The 16,359-nt window shown below is 42.3% G+C and overlaps 1 protein-coding gene across 2 annotated transcripts in view; it reads left to right on the top strand.

Moving 5' to 3' along the window:
* KCNJ6 (potassium inwardly rectifying channel subfamily J member 6) overlaps positions 1 to 14,756 on the top strand; it is a 162,679-nt gene extending 147,923 nt beyond the window's left edge. For both annotated transcript variants that reach the window (XM_026121514.2, XM_026121516.2), the window contains one exon: positions 11,392 to 14,756. In XM_026121514.2, coding sequence (XP_025977299.2) covers positions 11,392 to 11,717 — 326 coding nt within the window. In that variant the 3' untranslated portion in view covers positions 11,718 to 14,756. The remainder of the gene's footprint in view (positions 1 to 11,391) is intronic.
* The last annotated feature ends 1,603 nt before the right edge of the window (positions 14,757 to 16,359 follow it).

Raw genomic sequence — 16,359 nt, 5'->3', positions numbered from 1 at the left:
ATAACTGCTAGAAGGCCTGCAAAAGTTCATCAAGCATCTGAATTACATTAAGGCTAGGATTGGCTGATTCATTTGTTATGATAAAGATAAAAAAGCTAAAACAATAAACCTAATTTAAACTTTAACCAAAGATCATTTTTATGACAGATGAATTTTGAAACTTAATATGTTTAGCAGTTTCCCTTAAAAAATATTTTTTAAAGAGTCAACCTGACACTAAATAACAGCACAAACAAATGTTTGGTTGCTTAAACTCTCTCCCATCATGTAAATGAAAGGGGATAGAGTCTACCATCTAAAGCAATCATTTAAAATCCTAACAAAACTAACCTAGATATTGCTCCTCTTTCTCAAGCAGATAAGTTAGCTCTGGGCAATCCACAGCATGGGGGTCCTTCAGATGGGACCTCAGTGTTGAGCCCCTTCTGCTCTTATGCTGAAGACTAAAACCAGGGACATGCTTCAAAGTCTTTGAGTAAAATTTCCCCACTTGTCAAGGGCCGTACTGCCAACCTAGTATGAACCGGTCATGGGGACAGGGCCTGCAAGGGCTGGAGTGGGGCTCCAGGCAGGTCCACACATAAGCCAGCAGCAAGAAGGAAGGAGGTGCTGCTGGCTGCGCTCAGTGCAGGTCCTTTCAGTGCAGGGACAAGTCTTTAAGGAGCTGAGCTCCATGCGAAGCCGCTGGGGAGGGAGTCTTTGCTTGCTCAGAGAACCAGCAAACGACTGCGATTTTTTTAGCCACCACTGCAGAACAGGACCAATCCAGCTCTCACACAGCCCCATTCCCATCTGCGTTTTCTAGGCTGACATCTGAAAATACTTGGCGTTCTCAAATGGAAGACGAGACCATTTCAGTGATGCTGTCAGGGTTTACAGCTTTCTTCCAAAAACTGCTGAGCACCTTTAAATCTACATAAGTCCTCTTGGGACTCTTTAGGATGAAAAATAAATAGAAAATACCATCTCTGGAACAAAGATATTTTTTAAAAACCTGATTTCTCCAAGTTCTCTCTTCTAAAAGCAAATACCACCTACCCACAGCTAGCTTGTTTTCCAGCCCACCTAAAAAGATGCACTGTTATAAAACGGCCCCAGCCAAGCCCACTGACAAAATTTGCTGGTTAACAAAAATCCAAGTGATCTAGGATTGAACATCATTTCTTCATTTTATACTGGATTTCCAAACACCATGTTTTATCAACATCTTCCAGGCAGAAGCAAGTGCTTTATCTCATCCTCTCTCTCCTTCTCCAATTTCATAACAGCTAAACCAAGCTTCCACTATGCCATAACCACAAACCTAGAAACAACCACCAGAATACTTGGTGGGTGATTCACAGATTTTTGTTGTCAAAAAGTTAGTGATCTATACTTATTTCTTAAATTTTACAGCATGCCAAGGTGCCTGTTCACACTGTTCTGTCTTTAATCCCAGGTTCACAAACATTCCCACAGTAAAATGTGACATTTTTATAAAAAGTGCAAACCTTGAATATTTTGCTCTCTTTTAAAATGTTGTATCTTGTGATGTTAGCCTGAACGTTCTGGAGAGGAAAGTAGTTCCTATCCAAATTGCACGTAAAAGCTGGAGTTTTCAAAAAGATATAGGGGTTTATCAAAATGCAAAATTTTGAAGTGCTAGAGGATGCATTTCTCTTTTCTTTGTTCCCTCTCTGGAATTCATATCTGTCCCATTCCCATCTTCTGCCTCCCCACCAAGAAATGGAGGGAGAGAAACCAGCTGCTGAGGTGCTGACCTCATTTAGCCTTTGGGTCTATGAAGAGCTGAGAAGAACAGGACTGTATCTCCTGCTTTCTTCCCCAAGATGAGCAGCTCAGGCAGCTCCTTCTTCACCCTTCTTTTATCCAAAACTAGTTTTTCCTATAAACTTCTACCCTTTCATGAAAGGTAAGAAACAGAGCTGCTGGAGGAGGAGGGACTCACTTGAGCTTCTCTCCGCCTGAGACCATGAGGCAGGTGGCCAGGGCAGCAAACCCGGCTGCGACACAGCCCTGCGGCACACCGGGGTGCAGCCAGGAGACCCACATCCTCCCTTCTCCTGAAGCAAGCAGGAACTCACGCAAAGGCTGTGATTTTTGCTGGCCGCTCGTTCCCCCTATTACAGAAGCAACCTAGCAGGGCAGCTGGGTAGATGCAAACCCCTAAACAGCACTATTAGCCTTTGCACGCTCCCAGGCACCTTCCCGCCATACCCCCTGCCACCTAGGATCCTCTGCTCCGTGCTGCACATCGGCCCTGACAGGTCAGGTCGCACTGCTTAACAAAAAGTCCTGCCAAGACCCCTCTGGAGCGGGGCGGCAGCAGACGGCTCAGCTGGGAGCGCCTTTCACTGCCTGCTCCCTGCCGCTATTTGGGAAATTGCACAGCTGGCCCTGCACCAGAGAAGAGAGTTGTATCTGCCAGCCAGAATGCAGGAGGAAGCCCGCAGATCAGTAGGGATGGATTTTAAAAAGGTCAGGGTAGGTGCCCTGTTTAATCAGAGGTTCGCGTTTTAAAAGCACAGTCGCTGCAGACACAGCCACGCTACTGCGGCTTTTTGTGAGCAAAGTTTCAGGCTCTGATAGCCTCCTGTGGGGGGTCTGACAGGAGAAATAAAACACTTGCTTGGTGCTGTTTCAGCGTCTGAAACGCCACTGAATCTATAAATGTATCTCTACAGTCAAATGCAGAGTAGGGTACAAAATCCTGGTACTTCATGTTCCAGCTCCGCAGAATTGAGTCTCCTGTTTCCAAGGACTCCGAGTACCAAATCTGGAACGTGCTTCTTTCTCTGGTCAGACACTGTGTTATTTGATACATTAAATTTCACAGATTTAGTTGATAGAAAAATGCAATCATCACCCACTTGAAAAGCACAGCTGAAAAAAAATGATTAAAATTCATACACATCAGGCTGCTTGGTTTTCCAGGCATGGCCTGAATGTAAGGCTAAATGAAGGTTAAATATTGGCTGAATAGTAATTGTACTGTCTCTTTTGAGAAGCTGCTTATTGAAAATGTATACAGTATTGTTCACTAAAAGTGTCAGCACATTCAAGATTGAATCAGATAAGCTTTTCTGCCTTCTGTATCTATCATTTCTGCGACTTACGTACAGATAGAAGGCAAGAAAGTAGACACAAAATACTCTGTGAGGCATATTTAATCCCTGATAGGATATTAACCAAATAAATTAAAATCTTCTTATGGAATATTTTTCTATTGGAAAGTAGCGTTTCATTGACAATGAAATCTCCCTCTGGGAGAAAAAAATGTGCATTTTTAATGTTCTGTTTTGAAAAAAACTAAAAACGGCTGTCTTTTTCCAATTTAAATGCTGTTTTATAGAATGCATCGAGTTTGAAAAAGTCAAAATGAAAACAGGATGCTTTGATTGAGCCAAGTTAGAACTTGTTTAGAATTTAATTTAATGTCAATTCCAATTTTTAGACTTGTTATTTGTTTTCATCTGGTTTAGAAAGAAATCCAATTCTGAAATGCCAGAAAGCCCCGCTGAATTGAAATTATGGCTTCTCATCAGCTAATTTTCCTATGCATATTCGCCTCTTGTGCAAACGTGACCTAATAATATATGCCATCCCCCACCAGATGCGATTTTACTACCGTCCTCAGCAATCAGGCCAGACTCTGTGGCTGACTCCATGGTAACTTGCACTTTCTGTTGTGAAGCTTGTTCCCAGTCCCAGGCTCAGCTGTGAGGTTAAGACAGCAGCTACCACAGAGATCCCTGGTCAGAATTCACAGAAAAAGTTAGATCAAAGGTCTACAATTGTCTACAATACAATTTCAAATACAGTAATCAGATTCTTGGTCTGATTAAATGTGAAACATGAAAACAGAAATACCAAATTACTCAAATGACTTACAAACAAAAATTTAAAAATCCCCTGATTAAACATTAAAAAAAAGAAAAGGAAACAAAAAAAAATCAATTAAAGTTATTCCCTTTCAGTTTTCACTTTATATATGGCCTAGTGTGTAAGTATTGGGGAATATTATGTGCTAAAACCAGTCATTCCTATAGGAGAACACCATGCCTGTCCTCCCCTTCCTCTTCCAATGCCACACACCCTCCTCTCTCAGGTCCTGCACTAGAGCCAGCAGCAGCCGCGCTACTGTGTAGCCAAGACGCAGAGAAGACACGCAAGCTATTCATGACCCACAGCGTGAGGATGTGGTGCACAGATCCCCAGGTGCGCTGAAACAAAGATATGTTGAAATGTGCTCAGGCACCTGTCCTGTTCCGACTGCTTTCAAGAGCTTTAGACATTGCTCCAAATGAGATATGCATCCAATTTCCAGGTGTTTTTCTGAACCAGGTTGCCAGAACCCCTGGGAGCTTCCCATTGCTAGCTCTGAACAAAAGGCTATATACTTTAATTTTTTTTACTCAGAGAAAATTTTAAAAAGAAAGGAAAGGATTTCTTGCCAGATGCACACAAACACAAAAAGGAGGGGGAAATATCTTATCAGAGCGTTCTAGCTGCAATATTTTTCAACAAAGACAGCTGGTGCTTCTGGATCTACAAAAAGTGGGAGATTTGGGGTACAACATGACTTTTTTTTTTTACTTGATAAAAGAGAACAAATTAACTAATACAGAATGTTTCTAGCAGTAACTTGGTGGCAATATGGAAATTTTATTCTAAATCTCTGTCTTTTTTTTTCTTTGAGGCAATCATTTTCACACCAGGGAGAATTGTTTAGCACAGATTTGACAGTGAAAGTCTAGATGAGGAAGAGAATGTACTGGAAGCATGTCTGCTGCATTTAAATCCTCTCAGCATGCCCCTTGTGGCACACAAATAAAAGAGACCTAGCAAAGCTAAGCAATTTGCCTAAGCCCACACAACATATCTGTAGGAAGAACTAAGATTAAAATCAGGACCTCTTGACTCTTCGCCTTTCACTTGTTTTTGGTGGCGCACATTGCTTTCTCATTCTCCTTAACAGGTAAGACTAGCAGACTGATGAATCAAATCCCTTGCGCAAAATACATTTGCTGATACATCTGCAGGCCCAAAGGGTCCTTTGGGCAGAGACCATCACTCTGCCATGTAGCCCACTGCTTGGTGAGACGTAACAAACACAAGAGCAATCCTCAGATACAAATCTAGAAAGCTACTGGTGCTTTTGCAAGCTCCATACTGGAATTTAAGAGATTAGGTGCACCTTCATCTAACCATCTCCATATTAGTGTTATTAGCACAGTGGTTAAGTAAAATTCCTCTTCCCCCACATCTTCTCACACATGCTCCAGCCAAACACTAGCTCTAACACTATGGGTTAGTACCTTCCCTTCGCTCACAACTGCTACAGTAACACAATTTCATCATGAGCGCTGACATGGAGGCTGTAGGAATTAATCACATGGGTAGAGAATTTCATACATTTTTCATTTTGTTTTTAAAAGGTCATTAAGACACAAAACAAACTTTTGACAGAGTAGATTGAAATCCCTACAGGGATACCTAACAAAGGATGTTACAAAGAAATACAAGGTGAAAGTACTGGAACAGGAACATCACACATGGGAGCCTCGGCTGACAGTCAGAGACCCCAGACCAAGTTCTCTACTCCTGTAAATGAGTGAAGCCCCACTCGCCCCGCAAGCAGGGACACCATTATTTTCTGTGGACACTTAAGTCCCATACCGCTAAGTCCTCGTTCCGTGATGAACTGTGAGGCAAGCTTCCTACGCAATAGCGGAAATGGTGTTGTTCTTATGGGGTATCTGTTTCTGTTTTGTACACCAGAAAGTCTGTCTCATTCCTTTCGCTGCCAGGAGAATATCCCCTTTAAACAAAACCTCTAAATCTGTCTGATTTATCTGTCTGATAAAAGCTGACTGAGGCTGTCCCTACGTGTAACCTGACCCTATGTGTCAGATGTGTTTCTCTATACATAACCCAATGTCCTATGTGTTGGCTGACCCAGAGATGAAAATCACTATATTTTAACCCAGCTGCATATTTGGTTCCATGATATTGGAGTACCCTTTTTCTCTTAACTTTTTCATAGCATTTTATTTCTGACAGCTCCCATCACAAAGTGAAATAACGAACAGTAAGGATATATGACACAACATATTATTGAGTAAGTTAGCATGAAATCTTAAATTAAGTGCGCTGTGAGGAAATGCATCAAGTCACTCTGGGTCACCGCACCAAACCCCTATAGCACTGTAAGCCAGTGCTGAGCATAAGCCTAAATAGCATTAGACAGCAAGAACAAACTGCAACCAGAGAATAACTGCGCAGGGCTACTTTTCAACAGTAATGAATCTGGAGGTGGCATCAACTTTGTTATGAACTCTAATCAGTCAAAGCGGCATTGTAACCTTGCTGCCGTCATCAGCAGCAGCTTAAGGGAATTATTTTGTCATTTCTGCAGACTGCATTGTGTCAACATGAAGCTTGAGAAAGCTTCATTCCAGCTGCAGGAAAAATTGCTGATGCGGTGCTCTGGGATAGGGCCCGTGCCGCAGTCAGGCGGAGGGAGCACTGGCGGGCTTGTGGCTCTGTTCGCTCTCTTGGTTTCTCAATTTGGAGTTTCTAAACCAGCAGTGCTACGTACTGAGAGGAAAGCTTGGCCACCGAAGTTGGGAGACTTGTTTTCAGCACCCTGCAGGTTTCCTGCATGGCCTCCCATCAAGGCATGCAGGTTACATCTGTGCTGGTGGCAGATGTGGGTCTGGGCTCACCTGTGGAGCCACCTCACCATGCTGGAAACCTCCAGGGCCACCTCAGCCCATGCCTAAAGCTCTCTCAAGTGGGAAAGTCAGATACATTAGGAGCCAAAGCATGGTCCCAAGCTCCTGTTGAAGCAAACTGGACATTATATCACAGCTGTGACCAAGCTCTTTCCATGGGCAGACACCCAGCATACCCACCAAATCACAGATACCTTGTGGCAGGAGCTCAGCAGCGATGCCTTGGCTTCAACATGGGCAGAAAGCACATGAACCATGAGGTATAACAGCCTTAGCCTCCACTCTGAGACCACTCTTCACTTTGCAGCATCGCTTGAGCCTCTGTGCACCTCAGCTCCTCACCTGTTGAATGGGAATAATATGAAATTTAGAGGATTAATTAAAGTTTTAAAATACACTGGTTGTATGGTAGCAGGACTACCCAAAGACAATAAATAACTGCTGATTTCAGATACTTGAAACTAGCTTGGCTACTTCAAAAAAAACAAAACAAAAACAAAATAACAGTCTCTTCCTTACCCCACTGCTGTAATTTACTTCACCTTCCCCAATATAACAAGAACCAAAATTCAGCTTGCAACTCTCTCTGCATAGCCGTGACTCAGGAGCAGGGGATGAAGGAGCAATACCAACGGTATCCACGATGGTGTCCTTACTTCAGGAAGAATTGGCAACTTTTACGACTCTGGTTACAGCCTGCAGAGCTATAACTGAACATGAAATGTAATAAAAAAACCCACAATGAAGTAATAAGGAAATTAATTGAATTTCTTTGGTGGCTTGCCTAGCAATCAGCTTCTTATACAACACTCAGCCATGATTCTGTAGCCTGTGTAAGTATAAAACACACAAACCAGGACACTGTCATTAACTTTATGTTAAGACCCAACAGAAAGCTACAGCATGCACAAAGGCTCACTACCACTCTTTAAAAATGCTTTGAGTTTAGAAGAGTGAAACAGAAGTTACGGGAAACCATCAGAGGTCTCATCAGCCCAGGGTGTATTTAAAATACAGCGGGCGGCGAGGTGAACAGGTGCAGGCTAAAGCCCACTGCAGTGCAACCTAATCCTGCCTCTGCTTTTCTGCCATGCCAGGGAGCAGAGACAGATGGTGCAGGGCACTGCGGAGCTGCCTGTCCGCGATCTCCGCCGGCGGGCAGCTGCCCCGCGCAGAAGGAGCTCTCCGTCCATCGCCACCAGTCGCACTCAATTCACTCCACCCCCTTCACAGCCGGGGGGATTTAACAGGACCCGAGAACCAAGCCTCGAGGTTTTTGCTTGACCGTGATGCTCTTTCTTAAACGGACAAGTCATTCCTGTTATGCTTTTAATTAACTTAAAATGCATTATTTGAGTCTGTTAATATTCCTGCTGATTGAAAAAAAAATCCAATTAATGTTCAGCTAAGTAGCTCCAAAAGCCCCTTGGCTCTCGTCTACCCAGAAGGGATCCAATTAAAATGAGACACTAGTCAAAATGGCAAACCACAATCATTTTTAAAGCCACTGTGCAATAGATATGTGACTACATATAAACCACGCAATTATTGAATAAATCGTGCAACACTTGTAAACCTGAAGCCTAAAGCTCGCTCACTCAAAGCGCAGCCTCGCCTCTCAACCAAAAGGATATTTAGAACTTACAGTGAATAATAAAAGTCATGTTTCCTTTTGCAGGAGAAAGTACAATCATAGAGTATATAAAACGTGTGTAATTTAGACCATAATGCACAGTGAGGGTGTACATGCAGAGAAGTCCAGGAACTCTGCTGACTCTCGAGCACAGGGATCTCTGAGCCAACACAGGCGCAAGCTGGTAAATCCATATGACACAGAACTGCACAGACATGTCTGTTCTCCTTCCAGATCCAAGAAGCGTCACTGGCGACTGCTTTAAGGGTCTCTGCAACTGTGCTACATTTTAAGCTGGAATCCTGGTGATCCACTTAAAAATTTTTCCTCTGTTAGCTACCACAAACCTTTGGAGAGCATTATTAAGTCTCTCTCTCACTCTCACGCACACCCATCACCAGATAAAGTCTTTTGTTTAATTTCAGTTTACCTGCTTCAAAAATCCTGCATTTTCCATTCTAGTTCTAAAAGGATTCTATCTAACTGTGGAAAATAAACAGGTATTAATAAATCATTGTTGAGTGGGAGCTTAAATTAAAAACTGAGACGGGCCAACATTTCAGATTATTTTTTTTTAAACGAGCTCTAACTCAAACATAATTCAATTGATCTTCTCGACTTCTGCAGAAAATTATCCCCCTCTTTGCCACCTGTCAAACAAACTTTTCCTAACCAAAGCAACAGGAACACTGAGTGCTTAGTCTGAGCACAGCAAGATAATACTGTTTCAAAGGGATTTCAATATTTTTAAGCTTAATCTTATTGCCTTGGTAATGAAAACTCCCTATCTCTCCCTCACTGCAAGGTTAAATTTCTGCAGTTAAAAAAAAGGGATTTGAAACACATGAGTGTAAGGAATCACACGCTCCTTTGGGGCAACCCATCCAGGGGTGGCTGGTCTCAGCGTGCCACCAAGGGGGACATCAGTGCAGAGGGACATTTAAGGCAGCAGGGGGGACACAGTGACCAGCACTGACCACCAGCTGCCCTCTCTGGCTCCAGCCCAGTGGCACCTCTGTCTCTGGGGCAGGGAGATCCTGTCAAATCCTGCACCTGCTTTCTGGGTCTGCCGTGGATCTGCGGAGCAAAGGACCCTTTTTATGGAAGCTGCTGCACATCCAGCATATTTGGCACATGCATAGTGCTCCATGAGTACTGAAGTTCCTCTGCCTCTGTCATTTTGTGGGAAAGAAGATCTTCTTTAGACTAAAAATTGCAGAGGAAAGCTCCCAAGAGATGATTTTGTCATAAGATATCCAGTGTCCTTCCTCCCTTCACAATATCTGTGAAATGAACAGAAAAATGGTAAGATCTTTACATTTCCATTTGTGTATTACGTGAAGAGTGAAATGCAAACATGTCCTGTCTTGCAAAACTGAGAAAAACAGAGGCTTGAGTATTTCCATTAGGAGAGAAGGAAGAGAAATTAAAATTACCAAGCACAGTAAAAATACTTTCACTTTTCTGTCTGGTTTTAAGTGGGAGATGATGAGGCTGGTAGCGAAAGCACAGCAGTTTCCACAAGAAAGCTTTCTCCCTGCCAGCCACCACACCGCAGTGCCTGAAGTGCTGCAGTCACTTTCAGATGTAAGTGGAAAGAAAGTGCTGGAGTACCATGGGGTGCTAACAGCTGGTAAATGTCTTTCTAAACATAATGGTATAAGCAAAGGTAGAGTACCAAGAAGTAGCAGTTTGCACCTGTAAGAAACAAGATGTCTGAGCTTGGAGAGAAGGCCCAAGAAAAGGAGGACAGAAGTATCTAAAGCAGTTTGCACATCCCTGAAAAAGATCAGAGATGTTAAACTATCATTATTTTCACTTCCTGAAACTATGACTTCACATGATGCCAGCAGCCGGGGAGAGACAACGTGCATTGCTACGGGTTGCCATTTGTGTCGCCAAAATTAAAGGGTTTTTTTATTGCTTATGACTACCTCCTAAATAACTGCTGTGTGGCAGATTTGTCAGGGGTTATATATGATAATTTATTAAGTACTTGACATATACTGGTTGGCTGAGCTTTGCTTAGTAACACGTAGCTAATAATGTGAAAATAATAAAAGCAAAACCATTACATCCTCTCCACATAAACCCATTTTGCCTCTTCAATCCACTACTCCTGACCTTTTTTGGTCTGCTGGGTTTCCCTCTTCCACTGCTGAGCATTAATCTTTCATTACAGTGCTTCCCTGAATTGCCTGTTTGAGATGGGAGAGGTTCTCCAAGTCATGGCTCCTCACTATGGCTGGGCATTTATTCATTCGGAGGAGATGCTGGATTGAACATGGAATGGCTGCCCCTCTCTATGTCTCTTAAGATATAGTATCTTACAGGGTTTTTTTTCCCTATAGCAGTTCACAGAGTGAGGTTCAGCAGAGCTGTAGAAGAAGGCAACAAGGAAGTGAGTCCCAGCCATCTGAAGTCAATGCCCCGCACTATCACAACACGTCCTGAGAGTTTCACTCATGTTTGTGCATTGGTCATCAGCCCAAACCTCGAATTAACTTAACTAAAAGAAGGCTGCAGCCCGCAGGGCAGCAAAGTCCATCTGGGGACTACAGGCTCAAGGGTTAGCTCAAACAGAGAGAAGGTCCTCACAAGTCCTTCAGTTAGCCTGGGCAGTTGCTGAACATGGGTTCGTTGCACAAATCATCCATCAGGGAACAAAAGGATGACGCAACACAAGTAAGGTACATTCTCAACAAGCAATCTGAGGTTCATCAGCAGGCAAATTACTCCCTGATGAAATACAGGAAGAAGAACTGCATTTAACAAAGAAATGTTAAGACTTTGCTCACTGACCTGCCACATGTTATCATACACAGACATAGAAGGAAAAGGCATCAAATAAGTTACACGTTGTAAAATTACATTCTAAGCTCAACCTCATGTGATGTCAAACCTATTACTTTTCTGGCATGCGCCTTTTTACATGCGCTTCTTTGGCTATATGGAAAAATATTTAGGGATTTGGGAAAGCAATCTGTCCTTATTACAGCCCTTCTTCCTTCTCTGTTACAGGAATGACGTGCCAAGCTCGAAGTTCCTATGTTACCAGTGAGATCCTGTGGGGTTATCGTTTCACCCCTGTCCTCACGCTGGAGGATGGATTTTATGAAGTTGACTACAACAGTTTTCACGAAACGTATGAGACCAACACACCAGTTTACAGTGCCAAAGAACTGGCAGAGATGGCCAGCCGAGCAGAACTGCCCCTGACGTGGTCTGTTTCCAGCAAGTTAGACCAGCACGCTGAACTGGAAACTGAAGAGGAGGAAAAGAACCAGGAAGACCAAAATGAAAGAAATGGTGATGTGGCAAACTTAGAGAATGAGTCCAAAGTTTAGAAAGACCAGAGGGATAAGGGCCACGCAACCTTCTTTCTCTTCTCCCTCTTTGCTACCCTTTTCTTTCTGTCCCTCACACACACTTTTTTCTTCCTTGTAATTCTCAATTCTGGCAAAATAAATATTTAAGATGCGAAGTATCTACCTGCCCAATTTAAAATCAAGAGATCCATAGACTAAGCAAAGATGCAGGTTAAAGCTGCAATACCCATTACTTATGATGGATTCTCTGGTCCCCACCTCGGTAACAGCTACTGACTTCTTCTGCCCTTCTTCTGCTCAAACCTCCAGATTTGTTCAAATGAACAAATAAAAGCAAGTGGGATATATAATTGGGATATTAAAAGGGAAGACTCATTCATGTTCATCAAAGCAGTGGGCCTTGGCTCCAGCTTTTATAAATTTCAAGACAGTTTCATGACGGGGATGACAAGCCTCCATAAAATGGACATTGCAGCTTTAAGGCGAAGGTGAGCAGAGGGTTCTGCAACCCAACAAGATACTGTACATATGCCTTATGTAATTACTTTCTCTTTACATTTAGTAATAAAGACAGCATGTACAAAAGTACTGTAGTAAAGAACTTCTAAATAATGTACATAGATGTGTAATTAATGTAGGTTTAGAAACAGAATTCTAGAAATATTGGGATGCAAAAACAAACTACCCAGTAAGTAGACATTTCTGTTCTAATATTTGGAGTGTAATACTGATTTTTTTTTCCCCTTATATCTATGGCTCTTCTAGTGCATGACATTTTCTTCAGTGTACCAGACTGGCAGCTATTTAGAGTACCTCACTGTTTCCCAAACAGATCATTTTACTGACTCTAAAAAGCCATAAGTCTGGGAGAGGGCAGGGTAGAGAAATTATAACAAAACTACTGATATACTGTGAAATTGTTTACAAATAAGGTAAACCATTCCTCGTCATTTCTTTGGCAGTTCAACCTAAATTTAGACTGCAGCAAACTCATGGCAAACAAGAACGTCCTGTGCACTCTTAACATAATAAGCATGTTTCATGTTGAGGTCTTATCCTTTACGTGCAATATCTAAGGAAACTTCTCCCTTCTCCTCAATCAAACCGTTGGGTTAAAAGTGTGTAGTTTGCTACATAAACAACACAAGCCATTGAAAACTGAATATTGTATCACAGTAAGTAGACTTTATCTACTCCGCTGGGAAAGAAATAGCTGAATTTCATCTGAAGCTGTAATCAGTGAAATTCATTTGTTAGCAACACTGGTACTTTGTTGGCCCCGAAGAGTCACAAAACACATGACATCCCTGGGTATGCTCCAGCCGGGTTTCTCAGCTAAACACGTGGTTCCTGCCATCTTTACTCAGGAGAGTGGTTCCCTAACTATTTTCTTTACCTTAGGTTAGCTCCTTGGCTGTTGTAAATCATTGTAAATCCTGTAAATCCTGACCTAACAACTTTAAAATTAACAGGACAGCGATAGCTTACACAGCTTACACTGCAAAACTCACATTAGTAGGGGAGCGGATTTGTATTGTAATAATTTCACAGCCGTGCTCTGTACAGGGCTGCTCGCACAGCGCAGCATTGCCCGGTACTAAGGACTGATTGGTCAGGCCCAGCGCACATAAAATACTACCTGCTCAAAAGAGATTGCATTGCTCACTGTGGGCTTTTCACAGTGGGCCCACGAGGAACATTTCTGTCAGCAAAGGAAAACAAGCTGCAGCCTTAATTTTGTTTTATGCCTGCCTATTCTGGAAAGGAAGAATACACTGAAGAGGATCTGATGTATTTTTGTACAGAAACATTTCCATTAAAATAGAAGAGGAAAAAAAAAACTCAGGAGACACTTGGTGGGCAGGTGGAAGTTTTGCACTGTGATATAGCTTTCACATGAATTTCACACCTATTTTCTATTTTTTGCCGAGACAACAGCCCCTTGCTAATTTTCACCGAGTGTGGCTAATCAGTGGGGTTTTTGCAGGTCCTCTAGCTGTGCTGAATATCAAGGTGGAAAGCACAGGGTGGAGGGAAAAGGGTTTGCATACCAGGGCCTGACAGATCGAACTGGCTGAAAGGTGTCTTCTGCCTCAGCTCCACACACTTTTCTAAAAGGCTTTCGCAGAGCAGCACGATGTAAGTAATGGTGCAGAATATGGATTTTGGTTCCCTCCACCTGGATGGCTGATTTTAGCAATGAAGTAAAGGTTACTTACACTTCACTTTTGTGAAATGAAGCTCATTTGGCTACAGACCTTTGAAAATAGCCTGGTGTTCTTGGTCTTCTGCCACAGCATCAGAGTCCAGTTCATGCACCACAACACATCCATGAGGCTACTCGTGAGACCCAAAGAGGTGAGGAGCACTTTTTAAGGGAAGGGTCACTCCAGAGCTCCTCGGGATGACAGAGTCTTATACCAGAGAGCCCATGGGCAGCACTCGGCCAGGAGCAGAGCAGCCCACTGTGCCGGTCTGTCGTCCTACCAAAAAGTGCAGGAGCTGAAAGCAAAACGTTCCTCTGAGGATAAATATCCTTTTTGCTCTTGTCATTTCCTGGTCCACTCTATAATCCATTGCTGCAGTTTAACAGAAGTTGGTGTTAATGAAAACAGCAGCTCAGGGCCCTAACTAAACTTTTTTGTGTCCTTTAGCACAAAAAAATAGACTTTACGCCACTGGGGCATGTGCATGTGTAAGCTATATTTTTGTGAATAGGGCACTTAAAGCTTAAGGTGTGTGTGTTTGTCTCTTTCTTTCTCTCTCCCCCCCTGTATTTTATTGTCTTTAGTATTAATGTAGTACGGACTGTAAAGTTAATGAAATCTCAGTTTTGTAACATAAGGTTAAAAAAAAAAATAGAAGCCTCCAGAGCTTTCAACAGGAAGCTTCACATAAACTTTGTAATAGAATGTCCCTATCAAACACCTCTATTTTTCTACAATGATTGATTAAGCAGTTTCACAATGTATTTTGTGTCAAATGATTTCAACTGAACTGGTAAAAAGACAATTAAGAATTGAATGCTGTTAATTAACAATGGATTTTCAAGCCGTATATACTGAGTGGTGTGTTCATTATTAGAGTAAATATCTTATCTTGAAAACTTCATCTCCTAGTTCTAAACATAGTACTTGGAAATATCAAGGCCCTACAGGCATATTGTTGGCAAATCACATTTAAGGAACATGAATAATGTAATATTTTTATATAATTGACTACGTAATCAAGATCCATTACATCTCTATATATTTCACTAATATATTTTGAGGTCTTTTTCTCAGAGTATCTTGTGATTTTCAGGAGCAAAAGAATTTTGAGAGATAAATGAGAGCTTGCAGTAACCCCTTGCAGTGCTCATTTCATTCTTCAATGGATAGAAATGCCACAGAGATACTTTCATGCACACTGTTATGCAATCCTCTCTCTCCCACTCTCTCTCTCTCTCTTTTTCTTTTTTTTCTTTTTTTTTTTTTTTTTTTTTAACAGCATACTTAAGGTTTCTTCCTCCACAGTTTCCAAACCAGATCTTTCAGCTGGTGATAGCAGACACAGACATATTGCCTTTAATGGAGCAGCTCAAATTTGTAGCAGGTGAGAATCTGACCTTCTGCAAATGCTTCAGCTTCTGGCTATTTAGCAATAAATACCATCTTGACAGTATTAAAATTATTTTGAAATAATTTTTAAAATTTATCATCACAAAAATGCAAACATTCTCTTAGAAGCATACAACAGTTCTGATCTAGAACTTTGTTCTACAAAACCATAGGCATTGTCATGGATGTGAGCTATCCCAATATATTTAACTTCAGTGATGACAGTCACATACCTGGTTTTATGACAGGCCTTTGTGCAAGTTGGAGGTACCTGCACCTGCCCCATCTGAAGGGCGAATTGCACAGCCCTGCATTAGAGGTCTGCACATCCACCATGCAGAGGAAGCAGGAGGGGTGTCAGAGAAGGGTCCCCAGCGAGCAGCTGCTGAACTAGGTGGACTGATAGGCTTGTGAAAATGCGAGATGCATGGCTTGAAGGTAACTTCAAGACAGGCTCTGACTTCACATATCTAATTCTGGTACACAGAGGCATCCCTTGCTACATGGCAGGTATAGGTGCAAAACCTCTGAGGCTGAGAAAGGCACAGATTTCAAGTTTCTTGCATCCTGGACAAGCACTTTCAGCAGTCAGCTGCAAAGGTGTATCACCATGTCTTTTGCTTATGTTTCTGAATGGAAGTAGCTACTGTGTCTCCTAGGGAACTGATTCCCATAAGGTTTGGGCCTGATGTGCTCCAAATATATCTGCCAAAGCAACCTTCCTGGGACGTATAGGTGGAGCAATGCCAAGTCATTTTCTCTCACTCCAGCTTCGCTGTGAGACAGGTACAGAGCTGCCCAGCCCTGACAGGACAGATGATGGATTCTGTTTGCACCCAGAAACCTTTCCTGGAAGGTGTAAGGGGTTTCTGGGACTTAGGTCTTTTGCAGATTTGAATTGAAGCAAAATTTATACCACCTACTTCAGATATTTAATATAGATGTGAATCAGACATAACTTCCCCACATGGTGATGAGAGAGTCAACGACCCCAGGATAGGACATTTCTTAGTCGGTAAAGCAGAGGTTCTGAATGTGAAACAATAACAACTTTTCACTAT

This window comes from Dromaius novaehollandiae, chromosome 1 (assembly GCF_036370855.1).
Source record: "Dromaius novaehollandiae isolate bDroNov1 chromosome 1, bDroNov1.hap1, whole genome shotgun sequence".
Taxonomy (NCBI): domain Eukaryota; kingdom Metazoa; phylum Chordata; class Aves; order Casuariiformes; family Dromaiidae; genus Dromaius; species Dromaius novaehollandiae.
The sequence above is the reverse complement of the archived record's forward strand: the minus strand, read 5'-3'. Positions and strand labels throughout refer to the sequence as shown.